The sequence below is a fragment of the Asterias amurensis genome, chromosome 16 (genome assembly GCF_032118995.1).
Source record: "Asterias amurensis chromosome 16, ASM3211899v1".
Taxonomy (NCBI): domain Eukaryota; kingdom Metazoa; phylum Echinodermata; class Asteroidea; order Forcipulatida; family Asteriidae; genus Asterias; species Asterias amurensis.
The window spans coordinates 12,059,880-12,087,003 of record NC_092663.1 but is presented as its reverse complement, the minus strand read 5'-3'; the positions used below and the strand labels follow the sequence as shown (position 1 = coordinate 12,087,003).

The following is a 27,124-nucleotide window of genomic DNA, read 5'->3' as shown; positions in this document are numbered from 1 at the left end:
TGTAGCCGCCTGAATCTACAAACTACATGGTATCAACACAAGTGTCCTTAAAATGAGCTTGATGGTTTTGGTATTTAAACCATGTCATTTTCATTACATTATTTCCCCATTAAAATAAAAACTGTGACTTGTGCTACGAGTAAAATTAAATTTTCTTGGTTAAGAATTCAGAGCACAAGACAGCCCAGTGAGTAGACATACATAATTGGCATAATTTGCTATTGCCGATTCATTTTTTTGTATAACATCATGGAGCGATATTAACCCGATGATCTAAATTCAGTTCATGCATGGCACAGCAATTCAAATGCCAAGTCGTCTGCTCATCAAACGCAATTACAGCGTCCCTTCAAAGCTTACTTCCTGTATCCCCCCCCCCCCTTCCCTCCACTCTGTCCCTCTCTCGGAAATCATGGACGATAAAACTCGGCGGCCTCGGAAAACATCCACGATTGAGATTAAATTAGTCTACCATCTCCAAGCCAATGCAAGACTCACATGCCCAATGGGGAGAAAACGATGCGGAGAAGAAAAAAAACAGCATTCACACAAAACAGGAGGGTCTAAGTTTGGAGCTTGGGGCGGCTAATTACTGTACGGGGGGGGGGGGGGGGGGGAGATGTAGAGGGGGAAACCGGAGCAACAGGGGTAAATGAGCAACGACGGGGTGCAACACTTTGCGTCAGGAGGCTGTGTGTCCTAGGGGAAAGGGTTCATCTACAACATTGAGGTTGGGTAAACGAGATGGTGAAAAGTGAGATGGAAAGCAAGTATTGATTGTAAACCTATCTGCTCCTTACCCCTTAAAGTATACAAATAAAATATTCATACCATAGTTGCACACTTTTTACAGGTAGGTTGGACCACCTACAATCATGCACTGTATGTGAGGGGTTTTAAAACAAAACAAAACACAATCGTTTAATTTTGTTCCCTACAATTAGTAACCGTACCATGTAGAATGTGAACATTTAAAAAAAAACATAATTACATTACTTGACATTACATTAATAAAATTAAAGAAAATTGTTTCCTACTCGTATCATGTCACATGAGCTTAGACCTTATAAATCGCGAACAATCGGTATGCTCACGTCAGGCTTGGAATGAGGTGCATGCTGGTCTGCCATTCATTAGCATTTGCGCAATGGGTATTTTCAAAAAGGTTTATGAGGAGTGTGCTCTTCCTGTACTGATAAATGCAGGCATGATACATGTTTACTTTAAAAAGGGCAAGGCAGCAACGTGAAGCAGAGGACTTCATGAAGGAAATCAAAGTTTGTACTGGAACATTTCAAAGGGCATGGAGGCAATGACGATTTCATCTTTGTTTGAGAGGGCAAAGCCATTTTCGTTTTACAAAGCCTCTTCCCTTAGAAGGTCACTTGCATCTAGGAAAATCTCAAAAGTCTGTGGGAAACTTTAAAAGGGGTACCAAGACCAACACCAGGGGCAACAGAGTCATGGCCTCCATGGACAGTAAATCCAGGCATGGTGCAGACCTGTATGCTTCGTTTTTGAAAGGGCAAGGGCACCAAGGCATTTTCTCCTTGGAAAAGGGCACCTTATATGAGGAAATTGTAAATTTCTGCTGGAGCATTTCAAGGGCACCGAGGCAAGAAGGGGCAGCGAGGGCAATCACCTTCGTTGCCTCCATGAAACACCAGGGCCCAATTTCATAGAGCTGCTAAGCACAAAAATTTGCTAAGCATGAAATTTCTTCCCTGGTAAAAACAGGATTACCAGCCAAATTTCCATTTTTTGCATAGTGCTTGTTAACTGGTATTCAGCTTTTGTTTGCTTATCCTGAAAATCATATGGAAATTTGGTTGGTAAACCTGTTGTTTATCAAGGAAGAAATTTCATGCTAAGCAAATTTTTGTGCTTCTAAGCAGCTCTATGAAATTGGGCCCTGGCCTGCTGGTGTACACACAATAGGCTATACTATTTGAACGAATTAACTTAATCGTCAAAATGTAGTGTTTCAAAATAAAAACCCAAGTGTTCCGCTGTAGGCCTATGTATACCTTCCTTTTGTAGACCGAGCAGCTTTTGATGAATCATCATCAAGTCAAATCCTGGTGAGAAGGAATCATGGGAGGGGGGAAGAGGGGTACACACAACGAGGGGAAATGAATCACAGGGTCCTTTTATCAAGAACACGATCCAATAACAGGAAGTATGGGTTTTTAAGACATTTCAGTCACGTTCATACGTCATTGTCGCGGTATTTTTATGAGGGGCAGATCCAGGTTCTCCCTGGTCACAAGCTTAGCGTTCGGGCCAATGTGCAAACTGCCGGTCGTTTCGTGGGAATTGCAGCCGATACACAAGTTCTATATAAGACCATTTAAAATCCCCAAGATTGCACATCTTTTAAAACAATTTAAGATAAAGATTAAGACACACACATTCCAAGCTTATTAAATTCAACTTTTAGCGTGCTTTGGCCAAACTTCTAGAACGTGGGTCCAGAATGACCCCCAGTTTTTAAAACATTATGAGGAGAATCTTAATACATGTTTGTTACAAATCCTCGGCTGAAACTATTTTTGAATGTTGATTTCTACAAGGTAAACATTCATTCAAATTATAATAATGCATTTCACGTGGTATGAGTTCACGTTTAAAAATGATCTTCCTTTTACACCCGAAATTGTATTCCAAACAAACGGAAGTAGGGAGTGTGACATGACACTGACTGGCAATACCCTGAGGGGTCATGGGCACTCAATGTGTGGTCTGTACCAACCCTGGGAGTATTGAAGCAGGGAGGGTCTAGGAGTGAAGTGGGTTTACTGTGCTCCTAGACCAGGTAGACACAGGGTCCTGTTGTACTTAGCTAGAGTAATAGAGTTCAACTGGTGAGCCCAGCCCCCAAGTCCATGTGCAAGGTTGAATAGGGAACTGTTTGTCAACACCAAGTGCCATTAAGGTGAACACTGAACCTTTTATTGGCAGGGTGTCTTGGGTGTCTTGAGGGCTAAATAAACTATTAATCATGCTGCCACCATGTCATGTTCCTTGTATTGTATGCTACTGACATTGACAATCATGTGTGCTTATTTTGACACCATAATGGAGTCAGACTATTTCCTTCAAGCCTCTGTTTGGTTATTGGTTTAAATTGGAGACTAAGATTGATTTAACTTAAAATGAAATGTTTGTACCACTGGCTTGCTGAAAATTGATGAGGGAAAATTTAAACTGTTTGACCCTTGCATGCTCTACATAAGTTCACCTCGGACTCTAGGCCCGTTTTCGAATCCACGGCTTCAGCTTTGGATTCAGCTTCAGGCTCCGTTCTCTCGTCTGAAACCGGAGCACGTACGCAAAGCACGCGCAATTGTCAAAACAACCACGGGGCCAAGCTAGCCTGAGCCGAATCTGGAATTGAAGCCGTGGTTTTGAAATGGGCCAATGAAAATGCAACTTGAGGCTACATATGTAGGCTCCAATCCAATATGGCTGGCTTTGCAATGTGCCTGCTAGTCATTACATTATAATGAATCTACTTTCACAACTTTTGTTATGAAAAAAGTCAGAATACATTGATTTAATATTACAGTTTCTGTTAGAAACTATACCAGACACATTTGCTGGAAAATAAACACATGACTGATATAATAATATTTATCAATCACCTTTTGCATACTGTTTTAAATTGTTAAATTGTTGTCATATTTACAAATTCCTTTCCGGCGGTAACAAGATTAGAAACTAACAATAAAACATTAAACTTTCGATAAGGAACTAAATTCCTGGCTTGGTTTTGGATGGAAACAAGGACAATGCCATAAAAACTTATAAAAGCGAAACTAAGTTACCTTATTAAAAGTATAAACTTTGTTGATTACAACAAGCATAATAGAGTAAGATAGTTGCCAGACAAAGAGTAATTCAATTTAGGAGATAAAGTTTATTTATTATTAATAATAATATTAATTAAATATGAAAATTGTTATCATTCATAATGATCAAACCTTATTAGTTTAGACTTAGAGAAAGATGTATATGCTTGCTGATCCCTTTGCCAGTGTGTGTGCAACCATCACAAACTCTTTTTGAACCATGTACTTTTTGGCATGTCTGTTTATTTCTAATTATACGACCTTCATTCATGTCATTGGCTGACGTGACTGAAGTGATTGGCAAGTTTGGTAAACAAACCACAAACTTGACATGATTTCACTGTTTTGTTTCAGAAATTTTTACATATCTTGGGAGATTGACAGTGTAAATAATCCGGAACAAGTTTTGTTAAACATCCCCAAAGCAGTTATCATGACATTCGTGGTTGGGCCACTGTACTTCTTGTGCAACAAGTCAGAATACAGGTTGAGCGAAATTAACTGTTGTCTGCGTGCAACATACTACATAGCTGATAGTCTGTGCACAAAATGAATGGCAAATGCAGGCAATACAGTTTCGCGAACTTGACATGGCAAAACCTCACATAACAAAACACACAAGTGAGTGAATACGTACCTGTCTTTGAGCTTTTAGTCCGAAAGATATGTATATCCAACTTATCTAGAGAAGACTCTGAAGAACAAAATCCAGACACGAATAATATAAATCCCTTCGTAAGTTGGCTGGACGGTCCACAAGTCCGTAAACTATTCCAGCGCATTGCAAGCTGTCTGATGCGCATTGAAAACTGTGTGTGATTATTTGATGGCTGATAGTGAGTTGCATGGGCCGAGTGGGTTTGCATTCGCTGGTCTCCAACAGTACTATCTTCACTGTTTAGACGTGGAGCTGTGAACCAGCGAAGATGATTATTTTGTGCGGTTTTTATTTCAGAATTCGGGGACGCAAATATTTTGGGAATTCAATTGGGGTGTTGTATTTTGTTACCTTGCCGAAAGCTGTAAATTTGTTGAAGAAAATTTGCATTTTTATTGTCGTAATTTCTAAACGTTGTAGTGTTAGCAAAATGAAACAAACAGAGAAAACTTCTAGTTTGAGTAGAGCACGACCCTGTTAAAAGCAATTAAATTGAGGGCGCCCTACTTAATTTGCGGAACGTCAGTCGGTCGGTATCATTTGCATTAAACGGTGTTGTGAAGACTTCGCCAGCGCCACAAATCTTCCAAGAACCTCAACTGATCTCAATTAAAATACCACTTTTTAACAATTGATGGAATGCGCTCAAGTGGATTCGTTATGCTAGGGTCTATTTGGCGCAGCCTCTTTCTCTTGAAGGGTTTTCAAAAGAAACGCGGGTTGTGAAAAAGTTTAAGTTACTTTATTGTGGGAAAGTACACTGTGCGCATCAGCATCAGGTGTGCACAGACTCAACTAAATGGATACGTGCTGTTTGCATTTAAACCAGTTAAAACAACTTCTTGAAGTTATTTTCTCTCCTGGGGTTATGCAGATAACAATCACTTAAACACAAATATGCACATACATTAGTTTGACAAATTAAATTCAGATGGAAAAAGGCTAAGTTTCAAACTATTATTCTATTATTTTTCAGAACGCCGGTGTGTGGCAGGATATTCTTTCCCCGGAGATCCCCCCCCCCGGTGCACAAACTACTTCTATGGTGCCTCGCCCTCTTTCGAACCATCTTCCTTCAGCCCATGTACTCTGCTACTGGGGGACATCTCCGGTGGACCATGTGACGGTAGCCTCAGTGTCAAGATCCGCATGGCCTGGGAGCATCACATCCAATGTTTGTCCGACCCCCTCACCACCCCCCCACCCCCCCCCACCCCCACCCCCCCCCCCCCCCCCCCGCAGTGAGAAGCAAAAACAAAGACAATTTCATAGAATTGAGTAGGGACTGAATAAAGGAATGCAAATGAGAGACATAATATGAATTGTTTTATTCCACGTTATTGTATTATTACTAATAAATCCATACATCTATCAGGCGGGAGAACTGATACATGTAAAGCATTGCCAGACCCGCTTGCATACACACACAACAATAGCGCTTTGGGTCCAATTAGAAAATACCGCTTAGCAAAATCTGCTAAGCAAATAATGGGTGGGGCACCAGTCACTGCAATGTAAGCTTTAAGGAATTTTGTTGGCTGGTAGCCAATTTCTGCTAAGCAATAATGTGTCTGTGCTTTGCAAGTTGCATACAGGCTTAAAGTGGGCCCTGCATTGACTGAAACAGCGCCCTCTTGTGGGTTATCAGATAAACACCCCCATCCCAGATCTCAGACTTACTATCCATGTATAAATAATGTTAACCTCCATTATTTTACGAATTATTGTCCTTTAAAGGGAAACTTGTTATATAATTAACCAATCATTGTTCATAATCATTACACTAAATTAATTTTAACTGACAGGCTTGTAATAATTGCTTGACTGATGGGGAGAAAAATAACTACTTTCAAACAAGAAGATGTTTGCAAGTCAAAATAAGAGCACCCACAGGCTACCCACAAACCATGCATGCAGCCTGGGCCAAATTTCATAGAGCTCTCCCACATACTTACCAAAAGCTACCAGTCAATGCCAGATGTACAATTTGTGACTTTTTGTTTCCTGCTCACTTCTGCTAAGCAGCAGAAATGTGCTAAGCAATATATTGTTTGCTTAGCAGCTCTATAAAATTGGGCACTGCATGCAAATCTAGCGAGCAGTGCCACACTTGGTTATTTAATCAAGCGGTGTAAATCAGTGAACTTTTTGTAGGTTTTTGTCACAAATACATACCTGAGAAATATGTTTTTTTAATTATTATTGAAGAGATAACTTGTTCCTATAAAAAATAGATATAACACACAGTGCATAATGATCCACATCGAACTCGACATTAGACAAAACTGTTGCGTAACTTGTGCGTCATGGCTCTCTCCTGACCTAACAAAAGAAAAAAATAATCATGGGAGAAAAAAACAGCGTTAGTGTTCTGAAAATTTCTTGGCTAAGCAAGAAAATTACCGGGTATCAGCCGCAGCATGCAACGGCAACTATACCGTATTTTTTGCTGCCTAACAGTTTTTGCTATAAAGCAAGATAAACATGTCAGTGCTAAACCAGTCATTGTGCCTCCATTTTGCGCAGTGAAAAGTTGACAAAACATGGAATCACAACAACTGGCTTAGCACATAAAAACTGTTGCTTAGCAAATCGTGGTGTTGAAAAAAACCCAACCAAAAACAGGATCGCAGGCATGGCATTTAGTTTTGTGGTATTTTGCGTGTCCATTCATGGCCATACAAAGTTTATAAACTGCATGCTTGCAAAATACACACACACACGTGACAAGGTAAACTCATTCATAAACATAAACATAGGCAGGCCTAGGTCATTCGACTATCGTGAGAGTTACGTGGCGTGATCACATGATACAATTCTATCTCGAACGATTGGCAGAAAGTCGTGGCCTCATAATCTACGCATGCGCAGTTTGATTATGACCTGATTGATTTGACCTCTACAAGGTTGTGTGTACCTCTGAAAGTCACAGAATGCATTTTGAGAATGAAGTGTATGTGTGTCATTTTATCAATAGAGAAGCACTCAAAGTCAACATTTTGCTTTTTGTCGAGTGCAATTGATCGGTGCGAAGTCTGGATCACAGGAAGCTGAAAACGTGGTATGTAAGACACACGGCAACATCTGATTATTTCAGTGTAAAAATTGATATTTTAGCAACCTTTTTCTGAACGATCGACATCACGAGACCGATCTGCTGTTGCAGTGTGAGTTTATACGTCGTGTGTTGTTTACGATTGAAAACACCACGTTACGCTGCGTTCCAGGTCGCCAAAGTGCGTATAAATACATCGAATGAAAACCGTTCATGAACAACTATATTTTAACTTTGTGTTGATTAGCCGTTGACCAGAAACTGATTCTATTCACATTGTCAGGTAGGCAGTTTGATTATCAATATTATAAAATATAACTCGTTCAGCATGCAGTGAACATGTTGAACGAATGAATGAGAACGAAGGACGGTCAGCACATGATCCCAGCAGATAGGACATGTAGCGACGTACATGACGTAGTGTGTGATCTGATGATATTACTGATTACTGGAACGATTTCATCTGGACAGCACTTTTGCATAACAAAATATTTTGATTGACTAAACTGTTTAGTCAATCAAAATATTTTGTTATGCAAAAGTGCTGTCCAGATGAAATCGTAAACAAATGTTGTGCACACTGAATCTCCATATTGAGTAGCAAATGATGACGTTTATTATTTAGTAGCAATTGACACATTTTGCATACAGCATATTTTTGCTCTGCATGCTAGCTGTCGAAATTGTACGTGTTGGACCAGATCAACCGTTTCCGCTCGAAACGAACTCGTAACCCTCCGGCAACTACCTAAAGTACAAGTACTGTATACAACTACAATATACAAGGGAAGTCGTTACTGACTTACCAAATCAGGCAAGCTGACCAGACAGAGCATGCCGAGTCGACGAGTGAAGGTTGTTGACCATAACTATTTTTGTTTAATTACATTCCTTGACTTTAGAGTCAGTTAGACCATCCCCAGCAAGGACCCATTAACTGGGGAACTGCACTTTATTTAAAGGAGTTTTAAAACTCTATTTTTGACATCTGCTACCTACTTCGAGTCCTAGAAGTAGAACTATGATGAGGTTCATTCCGCTATCGTCTCCACAAACGATGCGGAACAAACCTCATATTTCTTGGAGTAACTGCTACCTAGCTAACCCCACCGGTTGCGATGCGTTCAATAAATTGCTATTGTTTTTTTGTCCTACCTACCCTAGTTTCATAAAAATATGCCCCCCAAAATGCAAAAATTACGAAACATAGGCCACAATTCTAACACAGTAACAATGTTGTCCATCCTTATTTTTCAGGATGTTTTTGTGGCATTCCTTAGACAGGTATTCGACTGCCATTTTTGTTTAGTTTTACTTGTCGCAAAACGTATCTGGCACTACATGTAATGATAATAGGGATCATTATGCACATTCCACACATACATGCCTGCATAATGTGTGCCGCAGTCAGGCAGTTTTGTAAGTAAATTATGTTGTAGTGAATAGTTGTGAACGACACAATTGATTCACCAAACAGGTAGTCAGGACTATTTTTTTAGTAGTCTTGGCTGCACGATTAACTGAGTAGTTGAAAAACACTAGTCGCACTAGTCGTCTAGGCCTGTTCTACATCCCAGCAAAGTTTGTGCCACCACGGTCAAAAGGTTAGATTTTCTTGCACCCAACTATTGCGGAAAATACTCAAGGAGATAAAAACCTAATTCAGGACTGTGTGGCTATTTTCCCAGTGTTTACCAATTATCTGGTTGTCCAGTGCGAACTTCAAAGTTTATTTGTTTTAAATGGATAATTATTGATTACATTTTGCATGAAGTCAATTCATGATCTGTTTGGTCGAACACTATCTTTAATCTTTGTGTTTGTCCATTCACTCCCTTAATCGATGTCACTGTAAAAGTTCACAAGAAACGAAACTGGTCATTGAAAAAAGTTCAATGGAATGTTGCAAAACCTGCAAAAAACATTCAATAAAAATCCTTTAAGCATTGATAATTTCTTGTCAGAATGCGTATTTGGGCTATAGCTAGGAGAACAAAACAAGTCTGCAAAGGGTGACTGTCGGAATGCTAGGCGGCTGGATGTGCCAGTAAGAGAAACTAATTATTTCTTGGAAATATGCATACATGTTACATCAGCAGGCCTGGAATAACACGAAGGCCACAGCCTCTGTTGCCCTGGTCTTGACCGTGGTGCCCATACACAATTTTTCCTTCGACTTAAAGATTTTCAAATGGAAGTGCCCTTTGCAAAATGAAAATGGCCTTGCCCTCTCGAAGATGAATTTCCAGGCCTGCATCAGGTCTGGAATTAATTCCTTCAGTGCCTTAGACTTGGCGCCCCTTCAAGAGTTTCTAATTTAATTGCCCCACTTTGCCAAATGAAATTGGCCTTTTGCCCTGTCAAAGACGAGTTGTGTTCTACATATACCAGGCCTGCATGCTCACATTTTCTACTGTGCAAATGAGATGTAAACAATGGAAAAATACCTTATATCATCTACATGTAGCATACAAGTGTTTGATTTTGGAAATGATAAATAGTGAACTTTGAACAGAAACAACATCGCAATCCTGATCCCATCTTTAGATCTCATCTTTAGACAAAAATATTTGTACACATGCGTAAAAGTGTTGAGGATGTAACTTGTTTGTTTGTTTTGATTAGATGATCTTTCCCTCTAGGGAATGGAATTTAATTGGCAAAGCTCCCATAAGGGGATCTACGATGATTATGAATTGCACAAGTCCATAAATTGGGATTCAGTAACTTATTCTAGTCATTTGTAAAATCAGGGGTTAGCTTAGCCGGATACGAACTCACAACCCTCTTAATTGTACACAAACGTGTACATGTAGGAAAAGTGAGGAGTCAGCGAAATCAGACTTAAACATCTGGTTTGTGACTGAGTTTGAATACTGAATAGCAAAAAATCAAATGCTGTGCCCCTTTTGGGAGTTAGATTTGTGTGCAGTCTGGGCCCAATTTTATGGCTCTGCTTCCCGCCGAATTCTGTGCTTCAATCACCATTCTCCGCTTACGTGCAAGTGGCAGATTCTGCGCTAGTTGTGTTAGCGTAGAATGCCCAGTTACGTGGAGTACGCATGTGCACAAGTCAACATTTGTCGCTAACATGTGAAATATGCTTGGAGTAAGCACAGAATTCCCTGCTAAAAACCAGGTAAACAAAATCATGAATTGTGATGAATCTTGGCAAGGGGCCATGTTTTTGATAATTTGTGATGGCAGGGTTTTGTGCACAAGTGTGTTCATGGCATGCAGCCATATGTGTGGATTCGGTGTATGTGCTCTTTGCTACATATGCAAATTTTGGGTGACCTTTAGTTTGTTATGATTTGGGGTCACTAATAATACCGTAAAGGGAAATGATGATGTTGGACTGAAGTTGGAAACTGTATGTAATCAGGCTGGCTTGGTCAGTGTTTCGTTTGCTCTCTTACAGGGCCCAATTTTATGGTTCTGCTTACCGTAAGCACAGAATCGGCGCTTATGGAAGCAGGGAATTCTGTGCTTATTTCACGGGTTAGCGGCGAATTTGGGCTTCTGCGCGTCTGTACTTCACGTTACTAGGCATTCTACGCTTACAAGGCTAGCGCAGAAATTCGGCGCTTGCACGTAAGCGGGGAAACGCGCAGAATTCGGTGGTAAGCAGAGCCATGAAATTGGGCCCAGATGGGTTCATGATCTCACGTTATGTATTGTACATATATGCACATATAATGCTTGAATGTCATATGTGTGTCCATGCACTTGTGCTGTACAGCCTTGGTGTTATGCGACAGGCATGTACACACGAGTGTGGGTTCGCGTCCTGGTCGTGACACTCATGTCCATAAAGCAAGACACTTGTACTGTGTCCTTGTTATGCATGTAAAACGTACATACTGTAAAGTTTACATTATACATTAAGTTACCTTAAATAACATCAGCATGTATTGGGCTAGAATAACTGAGTGACAGTAATAACAAGTTTGCCAATGCATGGAGTGATAATTGGTTTAATGCTAACTCAGGAGTGTACAATACCACGAGTGAGAAACAAACCCCCGCGAAGCATGTACACATGATACAAATGTATCTCAACAGTGCTGTAGATCAAGTTTTTTCGGTATTCCTTGCAAAAACGTGTGATTTCATTAATACAAACAGTCGTTCTTTGGCCATATGTTTCCCGCCCATAAAATCAATACATGTACAGCTTAGTGTACATTTTATCTTTGCATTGTGAAATGGACATTATAATTGACGCATTTATAAATGAATGTTTTTTTAAATATATTATTTTTTTTTGCAGATTTGAATTCAAGAGGCCTGTGTACATGTACCTTCAGCAAAGAGGAGTTTATGCCAATTTACCAAGCACCAGCATTTGTGACAAGTGTATCAACAGTTGAGAGGTTGTTGAGTGGCAAAAACACAAGAACAATTCTGTGAATGAGTCACTGTCTTGAACTAACAAGTAAAAATGGCGTCACTGTGGCCAAGTGAGAATCATAATTGTGCGACAAAATGTCTATGATTTTTGTTTTGTCAAAAGGAAGTGCTGATTGAAGCCAATTTTCGGGGTGCTTTGAGCTTAGTGACTGTCGAAATCGTCAGGCCATCAATAGCTTGGTGACATCTACTCATTGAAATTACCAAACGAAGAAGAGTTACCAATTTTCTAGTATTTTTCAAGCAGTTTGTTTTCCCGCGACAATTACTTTTAAACCGAGAAATACTGCCAGCCATGTTCGCAAAGATGTCCGGAATAATCAGCACAGTTCGGCGGTCGGTGGTTCTGTACCTCATCGGGGTGTGTCTGGCGCTTATTCTACACCTGCTACAGATCCAACGTAACGTAACACTATTCCCCGTCGAAGTCATTGGGAGTCTTATGAAATCTGACTGGTGGGTTCCGCCGGTATGCGGTGCTGCTGCTGGTAAGTTAAACATGCTGAGAAGGTTTTACAATCGTACTTTGGACAAATCTCAATTTATCAAATTTTCGGTCAGAACATCAGGCCTGTAGTAAGCTTCTTTTTTCAGAGGGCAAGGGCACAAAGGCAAGGCATGTTCTCCTTTGTAAAGGGCACCCTGTGAGGGAATTGTAAATTCTACAGAGCATTTCAAGGGCACCAAGGCAATGACCGGAGAGCATCCTGAAGTATCAGGCTTGGAACACTTTTGTTTACATTTGGTCTCTCTTTATCTCTTGGTGATAAAGATTTATTTTGGTATTGATGTACAATATGACACATCCAACTGCATAATTGGCACCAATAACCGGATTGAGAAGAAATTTTCAGTTATAGAGGTGGAAAGAAAAAACCCGAAGGGAAAACAAAAAGTGACATCATTAGGGCAGAGTGCTAAATTGAACTGCGATAACAACTGAAAGGTTAGCTGGTGCATTGTAGAATATGTCACAGGTCTCAAAGAGTAATGCCAGATGTTTCAGGCTCGTATGAAAGTCTCTCAGAAGTTATCATTATTTGTTTGTATATTTCTCTTTCAGTCATTGTTGGTCTACTTTACCCCTGTATCGACAGACGTCTAGGGAAGTTCCCCTGCTACAAAGTGGAGTGGTCTAACGTGATGCGATGTCTAGCAGTCTTTGTGGGGATTAACCACGCCTCTGCTGTATCCATTTTTCTATAAAAAGTAGAAAGTGCTTATATGTGTGGGTGTGTTGGGGGGGGGGGGGTGAGGGTGGGGATGGACTGCTTTTTGAGAGAGGTGTTGTAAAGGGCTAAAATTCCCCTGCTACAAGGTGGAGTGGTCCAACATGATGCAATGTCTAGCAGTCTTTGTGGGGATTAACCATGCCTCTGCTGTATCCATTTTTATATCATCAAATTAGAATGTGCTTGTGTGTGTGTTGGGGGGGGGGGGGTGAGTTCTACTGGAAGGTGGTGGTGTTAAAGGGGTATCGTTGAGGGAGGCATGTGGGGATTTGTGGTCGGCAGAGGCCTATAGCAGAGCTGCAAACTCTCCCTAATTCTGCAGAATGTTCCCTGAAAATAAACCAATCTTTCAAATTGGACAATCTCCCCTGATGGTGGTGACCTTTTCCCTATTATGTGGAATGTCATTCTAAATATCTCCCTGATTGCAAGATGCACACAATGGCAGCTCTGCTATAGAGGATTGGAGTAAGGAGGTACGGGAAGTGTTTGAATGAAAGGTTGGGCATTAAAGGCAGTGGACACTATTGGTAACTACTGAAAAATAATTATTAGCATAAAACCTCACTTAGTAAAGAGTAATGGTGAGAAACGGCTCCCTCTGAAGTGACATAGTTTTCGAGAAAGAACCAATTTTCCATGAATTTGATTTCGAGACCTCCGATTTAGAATTTGAGGTCTCGAAATCAACCATCTGAAAGCACACAGTGCCGCGCGACAACGTTTTTTCTTCGTTACTCCGACGACCAATTGAGCTCAAATTTTCACAGGTTTGTTATTTTGTGTATATGTTGAGATACACCAAGTGAGAAGACTGGTCTTTGACAAGTACCAAATGTGTCCAGTGTCTTTAATGGAGCAACCCATACCTAGTGGCATTTTACATTTGCAAGGTGCCTTGTAGGAGAGTGCGTATCAAGTGGAATATTTCAATATTTTCATGCGTATTAAAGGGTTTGGGTAATTTTTGTAACACAAAACACTATGTCCACAGAAACTTAAACGGCTTAAAGATAATAGTAGTCGGAAGTTTCCCTTAAAATATTACTTGCTGAAGTGCTGAGTTTTTGAAATAAAACTAGTAAAACAAGTCACAAAAATAATTTTCGTCTCAGGAAACAAAAATTATTTTAGCTTTTTAAATGTATTTACCAGTACTTGTATTTAAATTCCTTGACATGAGTTGATATTTCTGCAGAAAATCGATTTTGCCAACAATCTGCAGTTTTCGTTGACGCTAGCGGCGATGTCCATCGGTCTGTGGTGGCTCTTTGATCGGTCAAGGACAGGGTTCGGTCTGGCTCTGATCGTCTCCTTTCTGGCTACATTGGTTACACAGCTCCTGGTTTACAAAGGGTTTTATAGGTGAGTTAAAAATAACAATATATATAATAGTAGAATATTAATTTTGGTTTGACCCATATACACCGATGTGTGTTGGCATTACATACTCGGTACTTTCCCCCAAGTTCTTTGAAAAAAATCACAGACAAATGGGGATTCGAACCAGGGCCCACAGACTATGACAAAACCACTGGGCCAACTCGAATGCCCATGCATGTACATGTCTTAAGTAAAGTACAGGCCCTAATTTGATTGCTCTGCTTGCCGTAAGAAAAGAAAAGACGCTTATGGAAGCAGCGAATTCCGCTTACAAAAAGTGTATTTCACGGTTGAGCGAGGAATTTTGGCTTTTGCGCATGCGTACTCCATATTACTAGGCATTCCACGCTTACAAAGCTAGCGTAGAAATTCGGCGCTTGCCGTGCAGAGCCATGAAATTGTGCCCAGTAGTCTGCCACCTTACCTGTAGTCTGGTCCCAGTGATTTTGTCAATGTCTCCATTGGTTATCATATTTTCTTTCTTCCCCAGTTACACGGAACCAGACTTTTTGTACGTGCGCTCCTGGATACCATGCGTGTTCTTCTCCGGCGGTGTCACAATGGGCAACATTGGACGTCAACTTGCTGTGGTAAGATTTTAGGTCTGGTTTCAGTGGGGTGCTTTAAAATTTTAACTAAAGGCCACAATGAATAATTCGCATCCTGTGAACCATTCGCTGCGAACAAATTCATTTCGCACTCACAGGAAATGTGAACCGGGCTTAATGCAAATTAAAAGGTTTTTGCAAAGCTTAAAGAAACACATTGCCTTGGATCGGTCGAGTTGGTCTTTGAAAAGCGTGTGTAACCGTTTGTTATGAAATGCACATGGGTAAAGAGATGTTGTAAAAGTAGAATACAATGATCCACACAAACATCGAAATTGCACGGCTGTCCTTTTACCTCGTCGACCGCCATTTATGGGAGTCAATATTTTGACTCCCATAAATGGCCGACCGTGTTGGTTCGCACAGTAAAAGGCAAACCTCGCAATTTCGAGTCAAACGTGTGGATCATTATATTCTACTTTTAAAACATCTTTCTAACCATATGCATTTTATAAAAAATGGTTACAAACGCTTTTTATAGACCAACTCGACCGATCCAAGGCAACGTGTTCCTTTAAAATTTTAACTAAAGCCCATAATGAATAATTCGCATCCTGTGAAACATTTGCTTGTGAAAAAATTAATTTCCCATTCACAGGACATGTGAACCGGGCTTAACGCAAATTAAAAGGTTTTTGCAAAGCTTAACTTTGAACAGATGTTTGCTTTCTACAAAAGGCCCAATTTCGAAGAAAAAAAAAAACCCCAAAAACCCACACCATACATTGCATTTACTGTTCCTTCTATTCCCATATCTTTGTGCAGTATGAAATGCAAAAGGAACACAAGATGTGAAGTCTCAGGTTGTCCAACGGTTTGCCACAATGCAAGTTCAAACAATGCAAAAGAGGAAGTGAACTGTGTCGATGTTGTTATTTTTTGGAAGTGTTGCATCAGCGAACAATAAACCAAGGAACGGTTGCTTTGATGCCATTGATGTGACATCAACACAAACTTCAAACAACAAACTTAATTAGTAAATTATTATCTTCTGCTCAACAATGGCTGAAGCTCGGAGAGCTAGGTTTCAAAGTGAATTGTGACGATGTTGTACTTTTTTGGAAGTGTTTGCATCAGCGAACAATAAACCAAGGAACGGTTTGCCACGATGCCATGGACATATATGCGACATCAACAAAAACTTCAAACATTAAACTTAATTAGTAAGATATTATTGCCCTGTTCAACAATAACGAGGATGAAGCTCAGAGAGCTAGGTTTCTCTCAAAGAAGGATGTGCTGAAAGGCTCTGATTAAAGAGTAAAAAGTGTTGGTGACAATTAAGCAGGTGTTATTGATCACAGCTTGAAATGTGAACTTTGACCTCTGACCTGTGATTTCTTGCAATTACTAAAGCCAGCTGTCTTAGGCCCTTTTTGAATCCATGGCTTCGGATTTGGTTTCGGCTTTGGATTTGCTTCAGGCTTCGTTCTCTGGTCTGCAAAGCACGCGTATGTTCAAAACAACTGAGGGGGCCTAGCTCGCCTTATCCGAAGCCGTGGATTCGGAATGGGGCACAGTGTAAGAAAGTATTGGAAGTATCACCTGCTGAATGCTAAGATTAAACAATGTTGGTTGTCGACAAGGAGTATTATTACCAAAAGGACAAGCGCAAAATTGGTACCAGTGAGACTTTGTAAATGTGTTGTGGACTAAGAGTGTCAATTTCATTGTGAAGGGAAAAACGGTGTCGGTGCTACCTGCATGTGGAACAGAGTTCCTGAAGAATTATTACAGAGGAACGACGAGAGTGTCTGGAAAAAGCTTCCTAGAAAAATATTGTGTACAAACACTTGTATACATAAGTGAAAAGCATTAAGACCGATTAATCATTCAAACACCAGTGAAAACCTTCAAAACATTTGTGTTTCTAGTAATATGCCTGCCGAGATAAAACTAAGAGAGGTTTGCGCTCACTAAATGTGAATATCTCTTTTGAGTAGTGTTGATTCTGAAAAGAACTGGTGGTTAACAACTCAAACTGAGATCTAACTGAAGGGAAAATTTCTATAGAGCTTGTGAATTCACTGCCAAAGCATGTGCATGCAAACAAAAATGTGCTTCCGAGATCTGCATGCACTTGTTTTAAAAAATTGAAGTTTGGCTGACCTACCTTTTATGGTAAAACAATTCTTTACTGTTTTTTGTGCTTATTAATAAGCAGCTTGGTGGAAATTTGCCCTGTACTATAATTGAAACTAATCCAAATCCAGTAAAAACTTAAATGGGTTTAACTGCGACAATTATCTTTAAAGATCTGGACACTATTGGTAATTACTCAAAATAATTATTGGCATAAAACCTTACTTGGTAACAAGTAATGCTGTTGATAGTATAAAACATTTTGAGAAACGGCTCCCTCTGAAGTATTGTAGTCTTTGAGAAAGAAGTATTTTTTCATGAATTTGATTTTGAGACCTCGGATTTAGAATTTGAGGTCTCGAAATCAAGCATCTGAAAGCACACAACTTCGTGTGACCATGGTGCGACAAGGGTGTTTTTTTCTTTCATTAATATCTTGCAACTTTGACGTCCGATTGAGCTCAAATTTTCACAGGTTTGTTATTTTATGCATATGTTGAGATACACCAACTGCGAAGACTAGTCTTTGACAATCACAAATAGTGTCCAGTGTCTTTAAGAAACCCTTTATAGTTGTGATGTGTTTGTTATTTTTGCCAGACATAGTTCCACCACAATATTAACATAAAAGGAAACTGTGAACATTGTCCTGGTACTGTGCAGAAATGACTGTGCAAATAATGTGTATTTTAAAACACGTGATATTGAAAGTGGTTATTAATAATAAAGCAGTGCTGTGATGGTCAACTGGATATGGCAAATTGTTGCACTGTAGCAGTAATTAGTGTACATGTATTAAGCCTGGTCGACTAGTGCAACTATTGATTGCTTAGTCGAGTCCCGACTACCCTTTTTCAACTACTATAGAAATATTTGCAACTATCTGTTTGGTGAAACCAATTGTGTCGCTCACGACTATTCACATTTACTTACAAAACACAATCCTTCAATCCATTCAGCGTGAATTTTACTATATTGCGCCTGTGGCAAACATTATGCGCATTGCATCTTGGGAGTCACAACTATTTGAGGCGCGACTAGGCGAGTAGTAAATTTCACTAGTCGCCCAGGCCTAATGTATTGCACGTAGTCTTTATCACTACAAATTCCTTGCACCAAGAGTACTGCACATGTACATCTTTTAACTAAGGATTGTTAATAATAACAACCTTACAAGTTCTTATAGCACTTCTCTGTGGGACTAAAATTGTTAAGAGCCCTCCAAGTGTCAAGACCGGGACTAGAACCCATACTCTGCCAAGTAGAAACTCCAGAGCTCAAATCCGATGCATTTTACCGCTCGGCTACGACACCCCAGAGAAATTACTTTTTCAGTTTCAAGGTTGGAATTTCTACTTTAATGTTAAAAATTGCAGTATGGTTTTAAAAAACAAATTTATACAATCTTGTTCATGTTTTTTGTATTATGCTTTCGTTTGAAAATGCATTATCAACAGACGGCTTTGAGCTTATTTCCAAACCTAAAAAATAAAAAAAGAGGGGCTGACTTATTAAAGGCACTGGACACTATTGGTCATTAAAAATTTACTTGGTAACGAGCAATGGAGAGCTGTTGATATTATAAAACATTGTGAGAAACAGCTCCCTCTGAAGTTTTTGAGAAAGAGGCAATTTCTCACTGGTTTATATTGATATCAAACAATAAAAGGCTTAAATTGATCTGAAGCCCTTTATAATTCTGCATCTGAAAGCACACAAAGTTGTGCAATAAGGGTGTTTTTTCTTTCATTATTCTCTTGCAACTTCGATGACCAATTGAGCCCAACTTCGATGACCAATTGAGCCCAAATTTTCACAAGTTTGTTACTTCACGCATAATGTTGGAATTCAGCAAGTGAGGTCTTTGACAATTACCAAATGTGTCCAGTGTCTTTAATGTAATGTTTTCTTTCAGTCTTTCAACCCAATCCTGATCACAAAGTATGTGGGATTTTTGTTTTTTATTTAGTTTGACCTCGCTAGACCAGACATTTAAAGGCCAGACAGTGAAGGCTCTGTTTCTTAAACTACCGAAAGCAATTTTTGGGTGAAGGGCATTTCTAATAATAGAAACAAATGCAGTGAGAACAATGTGAGGAATTTGTTTCCCATTAACAAGGGTCTCAAATTCATAGAGCTGGTTAAAGTAAGCACATAAACTAGCTAAGCACAATCACATTATGCTAACCTGAATAAGGAAACCAGTTATATTATCATTCCACATAACAATCGATGTGACTGGTAATGCTTACATGTATTTTGCAGAACATTGTTCAAGCATTATTTGCTGCAGACTCTGGACACTATTGGTAATTGTCAAAGACCAGTCTTCTCACTTGGTGTATCTCAACATATGCATAAAATAATAAACCTGTGAATTTTTTTAGCTCAATTGGTTGTCGAAGTTGCAAGATAATATTGAAAGAAAAAACATCCTTGTAACACAAAGTTGTGTGCTTTCAGATGGTTGATTTCGTGACCTCAAAATCTAATTCCGAGGTCACGAAATCAAATTCGTGGAAAATTACTTCTTTCTCGAAAACTACGTTACTTCAAAGAGAGCCGTTTCTCAAAATTGTTATACTATCAACAGCTCCCCATTACTCTTTACCAAGTAAGGTTTTATGCTAATAATTATTTTGAGTAATTACGAATAGTGTCCACTGCCTTTAAGCAGCTCAATGAAATAAGGCCCTGTTGGATATCATTACAATGTGCTTGTTAGTTAATTTGCTAACACCCGTTTCAGGCAAGCCCTCCAGAGTCGCGCTGAACCAAATTCTGAATTAAGTACGTCTGAAACAGTTAGGAGCGACTGGACGCACTAGAAGTCAAATGATAGACTGTTGCAGTCGTTTGGAACAACTAGAGTCAATCCTAATCTATTTGGTTTGGCGCGACTCGACTCTGGTGCGCCTGTCTGACGTGGGTGTTAGTCGCTTGGGAAATGTGCCACTCTTATGACACGTTGGTGACCAGTAGCCAAATTTCAAAAAGCAGAAAACTGGCACTACTGCTTAGCTGATGTATTTACCAAAAAACAAACGACCCATAACATGGCAGGGCACCAGTCAGAACAGTGTGATTTTCAGGCCATTCTGGCTGGTAACCATTTTCTGGTTAGCAGGATCTGCCTGTGCTTAATAGCTTCACAAATATTACTTTAAAGAATCTCCATTGAAATGGGTTCCAAGGGACTTGATCAATTTTCGTAATTATGTTAACTTTTGATAATTTAAAATCCATCAGGTTTTTGACTAACATTTCCTAACCACAATTATGTATTTAGTTGTAAATACCAACTTTTGTTCTTTTCAAGTTGCAGTTTAATTATAAATTGTGACCTTTGACCTCACTTTATGAAGTTAATATAGATGTGCAATTAACACTGAAGAGATTTACCTTTCAGCGTCGTTCTTTTTCGTTGTTTTTATTTTTCCCGTTACTTCTGGTTAGTCATCGTTTAGTAATCCATTAATTGCACACACTTCAATTTAAGTCATTCTACTGCAAGCAAAACAAAAGTTGTACACAATAATTATAGCCTCTGGTTAAAAAAAAAAGAAATTTAACAAAACAAGCAAATGGCAGATATAAAATTGTTAATTCTTGTCTGATTAGCTACAGGATTTCCTGTGGATCACATGACAGCTGTTATATGCCTCTCTTAACATTTATACAATTCTAATCCAAAACGAGGCTATAGGTGCATCCACTGCAAGTGGTGGCAGTAGGCGCCTTTGGCCTCATTTTGGGTAAGAAACATGACGTCATGCATAAATATTAACAGAGGTGTATTAGCCCCCTATCTATGGAGGAACCTGGGGTGCGTTTTGGTGGTTAATTGTAACCAATAACTGTTTATGTTGAGATTGCCACTGGTAAATCACTGGCCATTGACTGAAACAGTTAAGGGTTATCGTTTACAGTTAACCGATTATGTAAAAATTATACATTTGCTTACTGTTTTTATGCTTTATGAAACTAGGCCCTGATAGCCAGCTGTGCAGTCCGAGCATACCACTCAGTGTTCATCGAAGTCATCTGGAAACTTGTGGCACATCTTGTTACATAAATGTGTACAATGACTAGCAGGGCCCAGTTTCATGGCTCTGCTTACCGCAAAATTCTGCACTTACAACCACCATTCTCCGCTTACTAAAATCACCAGTCTCCGCTTACTCGCAAGTGCGAATTTCTGCGCTAGCTGTGTAAGCATAGAATGCCTAGTAAAGTGCAGTACAGACACGCACATGCCAAAATTCCCGTCTAACCAGAGTTACCTGCTTCCGAAAGTGGCCATTCTTTGCTAACTTAGTTTTTAATTTTTGTTTTTAACTATTTTTTATTATGATTTATTTAACTGCACTGGCGGCCAAGCAGGCCGAAAAAGTACATATCTTTGTCCAATACCCTGTAGACATACTTACTAGTTCTCGAATAAATAGATGGACCAGACTATATATAGGTTTTCTCGGTCAAATTCTGCAAATGAGCAGCCAATTTCATTTCCATGCGTTCGAATTAAAGCTGTTTTGCCTCTCCAGTTGTTACTGCGTTTCAAATTCAGAATTCAATTTCGTCGAGTCGAGTCAAATTCCTTTAGCACTATGTTCAATTTAGTGTATCGTCATTCTTTTTCGAGACACACACGCCTCAAGAAGCGACTGCGATTTTAAATGCTGCTTTAATGAATTGTTAAATTGAATGATTATTTTGTGAAATCGAATGACGCAACATTACATTTGACTAATCATAAAACAAAATCGAATTACCCTTTCGAGTAGCATTCGATTTTGCGCGAAATAGAATAGCTTGATGGGTAAATTGGCTGCTCATTTTCCGAAATTGACCGAGAAAACCTATATTAGTTTTTGCACAACATTGGCAAGAATGAAATGTGTAACGAACGTTCACTGATTTGCATATAACTAACATCAGTTTTTAGACAGGCACACCAGAGTAATGCAGAAGCGACTGGACACGCTTGAAGTCGGAAAGATTGACTGTTGCAGTCATTTTGGAACAACTACGATACTTGTCATGAGCCGTGCCAATATAAATGTTATGTCAAGTTTGTCTGTCTGAAACCAAATTTATTTGGGTCAACCTACAGTTGCTCCTAATCTGGCGCACCTGTCTGAAATGGGTGTTACATGGTATACAAAATCTGGACAATTCCAATTAAATCAAAGAGATCAGAATTCAATGTGTGGCCACGGACCTGGGCCCAATTTCATAGAGTTGCCAAGCACAAAAATTTGCTTAGCATGAAATTTCTTCATTGATAAAAACAGGATTACCAACCAAATTTCCATTTGTTGCATATTGCTTGTTGCTGGTATTCAGCTGTTGTTTGCTTATCTTGTAAATCACAAGAAAATTTGGTTGGTAATGCTGATTTTATCAGTGAAGAAATTTCATGCTAAGCAATTTTTTGTGCTTAGCAGCTCTATGAGATAAGGAAAAAACCCTAAAACAAGCAACTCAAAAACAAACAAATCAGTGTCTGACTCAATATGTAAAGTATAGCATTGAAATATAATTAAACACTTAGTTAGGCATTAGTTTTATCCCCTATAATAACATTGGCATAATATAAATTTGTTAAGTAATTTTTAAGTTTTAAGAAAATATAAAACCCATTAGATGGATGTACAAAATTACTTAGTTACACATTCGTCCTTTAACACTGTGCATTCTGCACTCAAAACTTATTAATTTGTTTTAAGATAATGCTCTTTTATATGTAACACTTATACTTATAGTACTGCAAGTCTAACAAATATTCATCCAAAAGCACAGAAGATTATAGAATTGCTCAATGATAATTCAAAACAAAAAATTACAAGATAGTAGCACCGAAAATATATAGCTTTGATTTATGAAAAAACAATAACAGAAACAATTATTTAAAAAACCAAAAAGCAAAATATTCCAAGTCCAATTTTGAATGTTTGTCCTATTTAGATATTCATAAGCACTCGCCAATCAAATCACTTTAAATGCATCACATGACCATTTGATGAGAACTTGCCTGTTGATTACAGCAATTCTACTTTTATGTTTTGCAGACTTTGGTGCATAGTCCCTGGCAGGCCTGATACTTGAAGGAGGCAACAAAGGCGACTGCCTCCATGCCCCCTGGTGCCCTTGGTGCTCTTGAAATGCTCCAGAAGAAATTTACAATTTTCCTCATAGGGTGCCCTTTATCAAGGAGACAATGCCCCGTGGTGCCCTTGCCCTTTCAAAAACGAAGCATGCAGGGCTGAAACACTGTGGTCAACCCCTACTCTTCCATGATAAAGTGTTCAGGGTTCTTTTATAGGTGCACAATCCTAAAGCACAAGTATACAGTTTAATGTCCCACTCGAGGAAGGACAAACCAATTGTGACCCGCTCTGTGAAAATGAGTCAGTTGTAAGCAATGTCAGGAATTGAGTTATATGTATGGCTGGAAAGAACACATAAGCAGCAGTAATTTGGTATGCATCTATAAAAGCTTTGGGGTGTATCGCGTTGCTGAGTTACTCCCGTTTGAAATTAGCCACTACACCATTTTTTTTTTAAAACGAATTACAAGTAAAATGATATTTTACATAAGTATGATCACATAATTGTTGTATTCATAGCTTTATTGCCTAAAAGTAAGTGTTCTAAGCTAGGTTAACCATGCAACTAAAGATCTTAAAAAGAAAAACAGATTTTTTTAACAAAATTTTTAATACATTTTTCAATACATTAAACTGTCCATAACTTAATATTGCATTGGGCGACATGTGACTCATTTTCACAGAGTGGGTCACAATTATGGTAAAGCATAAGTATATATAAGCAAGTAAAATTAGGAAAGGTTTGCAGAGCACCATGTGTAAATCTCTTTGAGTAGCGTTGGTTCTGAAAAGAACTGGTGGTTGATGACAACTTTTTGATCAGTGCTCTGATCGTCTGAATTAATTGGTTACCTGCATCAAATTTGTGTTAAACATACATCCAGGAAGCTTTCTGGATCTGAATATACATTCTCAACACTCTAATTAGAGCCAAACGAGAAGAGAAGATGCTGACAAAATTTCAGTTTTTAGATGTGGGAAGAAAACCCCAGAGAATTATTCCTGGGAAAACCCACACAGTCAAGTTGGGACTGAAAATCCAATCCACATAGTACCCACGGTAGGATTCGAACCGGGGTCCCCAGAGGTGGAAGGTGAGGCAAGACACCACTACACCAACCTGACCTTTCAAAATACAACCTTGTGCTTGCAGAAATGGGTGACTGCTTCTAAAGTACTTATCACAATCTTGTTAAGATCAGGGAAAGTGAGGATGGGTCTGGCAGGCCACTGCATTCGACACCCGTGGGCTGGCAGGCAGCCCATCGCACCATATTTTATGCAAATTGCCAGACACACAAGGCCTGAAGGTCACTTCAAGGTGTGGGCTACAATTTATTTTTTCCAGGGGCTGTTGCCACCAACTCCCGGGGATGAAACAGGGTTACCCCCTTTACAGTCCATCTGGATATAGGGTTGGGTATCATCCATCAAAAGCTGGTAGAGCAGAAAGCACTACCTTCCCAACTTTATGAAGCAATCATGGTTAAGTGTCTAACTTAATAAGTGTCACGACTGGGACTCGAAACCACACTCTGCTGATCAAACACCAACGCTTGAATTCGGTGCTCTTAACCGCTAGTGGGAACCAAATCAAGGAACTGGCAGAAGGGGACAGCGACAAGCCACATTCATCGACACTTTGCGGTGGGATGTTGGCCTTAGTGACACAGGGGAGATGAGGACCCTAATGCTGGACAGGGAAGAGTAGAGGGCTGCCACCAAGTCCCGAGTTGGTGTTGGATTAGACTATGCCCTCGCATCATCATCATCATCACCAATTGAAATACCATTCCTGATGCATCCATTGACCTAAACAAGTTCTCCTTCTATCCGTGCACCATGAAGTTTTGGAACCAGTTGCCTGCACCTGCTGTTCTGGCTACATCACCCACCACCTTCCAGAAAGCCGCCCTGCCTGCTATCAAAGTGATGAGGCTAACGGTTGGTTCCAAGCTCCTCTTAATCTTCAAGTCAAGCTTTTTAACCTGCACCATAGCTTTGTTGGATTTGATCAACTTCTTGTGCTTTTTGTCCACCACTCTGTTTATTTTCTTTCTTCACGTTCACTGTGACGCCACGCTGCACCATCCCAGTATAGCCAAATTTTGTGCTGCAAAGGGATCACCTTACTTTACAAAAATAACATTTGATGTTTTTTCTATCAATTGCATAAAAAATATTTAAATAATCGCAGTGAGAACATATTCTTCATCAGCTTTTCTTTGGTTTTCTGTAATGAGCGAATTCCCAGGATTCCGTGGGCCGTTCTCGGCAAACGTTGATGACGAGAACTTTGGTTTGGAGACCAGCAACATCTAAACACATACCGCTCTCTTTGTGGGTTATATGACCCGGCTGTAAAAGGAAACAAAACGCAAAAATGCAGAAATATTTTAAAAGCCTCTTACTTGTTACCAATTTACAAAAATTATATACACAGACTTGAGCGCTCCTTTGTTAGAGAGGATCCGAAACATGATGAGTCAGTGCAGTCAAATAAAATCAACGTTTCTATGGATCATTTATAGAACATTTATTTCCACATTTGCACATGCAGGCAATCATCCTAAAAGCCGAGGTTTGTGCTGGATGTACCCGTTACAACAATACAAAACAAAGTAGGACAAACAGCACTAAATTTTAGAATAAGGGAATCAATGTGTGGTGAAGAGGTTTTCAACTAGTGGTTTAACCTCAACGAGGCCTGGTTCTTGATAATTTTACCGAGACGAATTATCAAGAACCAGGCCTCGTCGGGTTAAAACCACTAGTTGAAAACCGATTCAACACACTTTGATTTCCATTCATAAATACCTTGTTCGGTCAAAAAACATCAACACTTTGGTCAAAAAGTTAAATGAAATGGTAAGGCCCTCGGCCTGATCGGGTAAACTCCTCCTTATAAGGGAATGCTGTGCGTGTCGCGCGTATCGCGCGATGTGGCACAACTGTTTTAGCCGTTGCTCTCGACCAATAGAAATATCAACTGTCTTATTAGCACAGTTGCAAGCTCGCCTGTCATGCCCATGTTTTTAACACTTTTCACTGGTCATAAACAAAGGTTTATACACACCCACATGACGTGCTCTCCACCAATAGGAATAGCGAAACTGTCAGAGGTATTTATGAATAAAGAAATAATAATCTGGTAGATAATTAATGGTTAAACAAAGAAGACAGGTAGCTCCAACTTTAGAATTGAGAAATAAAGGCAATAATTAGCCCGCCGAAATATAGTAAGGAGGAGGGGGTTTAGGAAACCAAAAAAGATAAAAACCTTGGGGGGGGGGGGGGTCAACGCCACCTTACCTTGCTATGTTTCCACTCTTGGCTGCCTCCCATTCCGTGGCAGCCCTCTAGTGTCAGTTTTTGTCCAGGCCTGTAGTCAGCCAGGTCTAAGCACAGGTCTTCCCAACGAAACTCACCATCCAGTGTGATCATAAACGCCTGGAGATCAATCAGTAACATATTGAGCATAATTTCTCTAAGGCAGTCAGAAAGTTTATGAGAAGGTCTCAGACTGCGACCCTTTTCTAACCCGGTCAAAGTTCCAGTTGAACCCATTAACTGGGGTCAACTGGTTTAACTAAGTTTTATTGGATAAACCAACTGGTTTTTGTCCACATTCCATTATAAACCACCCGGTTTTTAACTGTGTTTAACTAGTTTATCAACTGGTTTTCAACTGGTTCCAGTTAAACTAGGTTCAACTGACCCGGAAAAACC

At 39.6% G+C, this 27,124-nt stretch overlaps 3 protein-coding genes across 10 annotated transcripts in view; 1 reads left to right on the top strand and 2 right to left on the bottom strand.

The window, feature by feature from the left end:
* LOC139948602 (tyrosine-protein phosphatase non-receptor type 4-like) overlaps positions 1 to 4,638 on the bottom strand; it is a 98,063-nt gene extending 93,425 nt beyond the window's left edge. For all 6 annotated transcript variants that reach the window (XM_071946779.1, XM_071946782.1, XM_071946781.1 and 3 more), the window contains exon 1: positions 4,489 to 4,638. The gene's annotated coding sequence lies outside the window, so the exon portion shown is untranslated. The remainder of the gene's footprint in view (positions 1 to 4,488) is intronic.
* Positions 4,639 to 7,434: 2,796 nt separating this feature from the next.
* Positions 7,435 to 18,029, top strand: LOC139948631 (insulin-induced gene 2 protein-like). Of its 2 annotated transcripts, none has more exons than XM_071946829.1 (6): positions 7,435 to 7,570; positions 11,838 to 12,465; positions 13,041 to 13,165; positions 14,408 to 14,574; positions 15,083 to 15,182; positions 15,966 to 18,029. In XM_071946829.1, the coding sequence occupies exons 2-6, from the start codon at positions 12,273 to 12,275 to the stop codon at positions 15,993 to 15,995; spliced, it is 615 nt and encodes a 204-aa protein (XP_071802930.1). In that variant the 5' UTR covers positions 7,435 to 7,570; positions 11,838 to 12,272; the 3' UTR covers positions 15,996 to 18,029. The 2 variants fall into 2 exon arrangements, with proteins under 2 accessions (XP_071802930.1, XP_071802931.1); XM_071946830.1 differs by lacking the exon at positions 7,435 to 7,570 and adding an exon at positions 7,602 to 7,847.
* Positions 18,030 to 20,484: 2,455 nt separating this feature from the next.
* Positions 20,485 to 27,124, bottom strand: part of LOC139948629 (polypeptide N-acetylgalactosaminyltransferase 13-like) — a 46,407-nt gene continuing 39,767 nt past the window's right edge. For both annotated transcript variants that reach the window (XM_071946827.1, XM_071946828.1), the window contains exons 10-11: positions 26,708 to 26,845; positions 20,485 to 25,753 (exon numbers count right to left, since the gene is read on the bottom strand). In XM_071946827.1, the coding sequence (XP_071802928.1) occupies positions 25,610 to 25,753; positions 26,708 to 26,845 (282 nt within the window). In that variant the 3' untranslated portion in view covers positions 20,485 to 25,609. The remainder of the gene's footprint in view (positions 25,754 to 26,707; positions 26,846 to 27,124) is intronic.